This window comes from Colletotrichum orchidophilum (genome assembly GCF_001831195.1).
Source record: "Colletotrichum orchidophilum strain IMI 309357 chromosome Unknown Scaffold_87.1, whole genome shotgun sequence".
NCBI classification, from domain to species: Eukaryota; Fungi; Ascomycota; class Sordariomycetes; order Glomerellales; family Glomerellaceae; genus Colletotrichum; species Colletotrichum orchidophilum.
The window spans coordinates 198,591-200,312 of NW_019173043.1; the positions used below are offsets into that span (position 1 = coordinate 198,591).

At 46.8% G+C, this 1,722-nt stretch overlaps 1 protein-coding gene across 1 annotated transcript; it reads left to right on the forward strand.

The window, feature by feature from the left end:
• CORC01_09576 (transmembrane alpha-helix domain-containing protein) lies at window positions 1-1,243 on the forward strand (the record flags this gene model as incomplete). The annotated part of the gene is made up of 2 exons (XM_022621205.1): window positions 1-232; window positions 321-1,243. 2 exons carry the CDS (start codon window positions 1-3, stop codon window positions 1,241-1,243), a joined length of 1,155 nt encoding a protein of 384 aa, XP_022472351.1.
• Between the last annotated feature and the right edge of the window lie 479 nt (window positions 1,244-1,722).

Sequence of the window (1,722 nt, forward strand, 5' to 3'; positions counted from 1 at the left end):
ATGAGGGCCACGGCAGCTGTCCTCGCGGCAATGATTCGCTTTGCATACGCTCAAGACAGAGACGACATTCCTAAATGTGCTCGGGATTGTCTGGCTCTAAGTCCATCGGATCTCTGTCACGTAATGAAAAACCCCGATTGCGCTTGCCGCCTCGGAACACGCGATACCATGCGTACCCAATGGGCCGTCTGCACACAGAACTTCTGCAGTTACGAGGAAACAACATTTGAAGGTATGCCTCTCTTGGTCTTTCAATATGACAAGTTTCCCATCTTTCACTCCCTCCGACTTATAAGCCTTGTATTGACGCCAAGTTCAAGATGTGTGGCGCCCCTTTGCGGCCTACTGCGTCGCGAATGGCTGGCTCAATGCCTCCCAGACGGACTTGATTTCTATAGTGACCTTGACAAAAACACCAATCATCATTGTCACACGTACTATATCTGCCACTTCCGGCGGCGATGAAACCCATACTACCGTGGAACTCGAGACATCCACATCAGAGACAGAGGCTGGTTCAACCACAGCACAAGCAGCAACACCGATGGTGCAATCGACAGCCCCTATCGCCGAAATTACCCCTACCGCCGAACCTACGTCTGCGATTGATGGTGACAACAGCGCCTCCTCCTCCGATCAATTATCGACGGGAGTGAAGGCTGGAATTGGAGCTGGAGCTGCCCTCGTGGCAATTCTGGCTGTAATTCTACTCTTTTGGTGGCGAAAGAGGAAGAAGGCCAGCCTGAGTGATGGTGACGAAGACAATATCATATCAGAGCTTGGCGGCGGGGACAAATCCAACAGATATGAGTTGGACTCATACACGACACCATTGGAAGCCGATAAGAAGAATCCTGAGACATTCTCAAATCAACAGAATCAGATAATGGCTGAGCTGGACGGAACTCCGTGTGCATCGCCTGAGCCGAAAATCCATGAAACGCATAAGGTCGCGCCTTCAATTGAGCAGGGCGCGGTATCACTGGAGGTCGTGTCCACGATTTCGCTCCCAAAGTCGCCGCCATCATCTGCAACAAGTAGGATGTCACCGCCTATGATTGAAGATCGTATCAATTCCTCGCCGGAGCCCCTGATTGTAGACATGGCTGAGCTGGAGCACCTACTACATGAAGAGCGGCTCTTGAGGGACAGGAGGCAGACGTTGGAGCAGTTGCAACGGATACAAGCGGATGAATTTGCTTTGGGGGAGCGAATAAGGACTCTGCGGCAAAATCGCAGCTAGTGAAAAGCATCCAAGCACGCTGCTTCACGAGGCTCCTAGAGTAATAGTTGATCAAGTGCGTGGCCTGTCGTCAATACGAGTCTTGAACAGAGAGGCCTAGGAGTCAAGGCGGCTATAATTGATTTAAAGTATACCCAGATAATAATATTGATTCTTCCATAAATGTAGTCATACGAATAAAAATCAATTCCGGTGGAGACGTTTGGCAGAACTTTGGCTGAAGTTAATGTTATTCTTTTTGATTTCGCTCAGATATATGCATCGAAGTACGATGACATCGCTCGATACTCATAACCCACTGGACCATAGATATCTAAAAAAAAAAAAAAAAAAAAAAAAAAAAAAAAAAAAAAAAAAAAGAAAAAACCAAAACAAAAAGGGAAAAAAAAAAAAAAAAAAAAAAAAAAAAAAAAAAAAAAAAAAAAAAACCCTAAAACCTCGTTCGCGGTGACCCGAAAAGCGAAAAGGAGAGGTTCGGA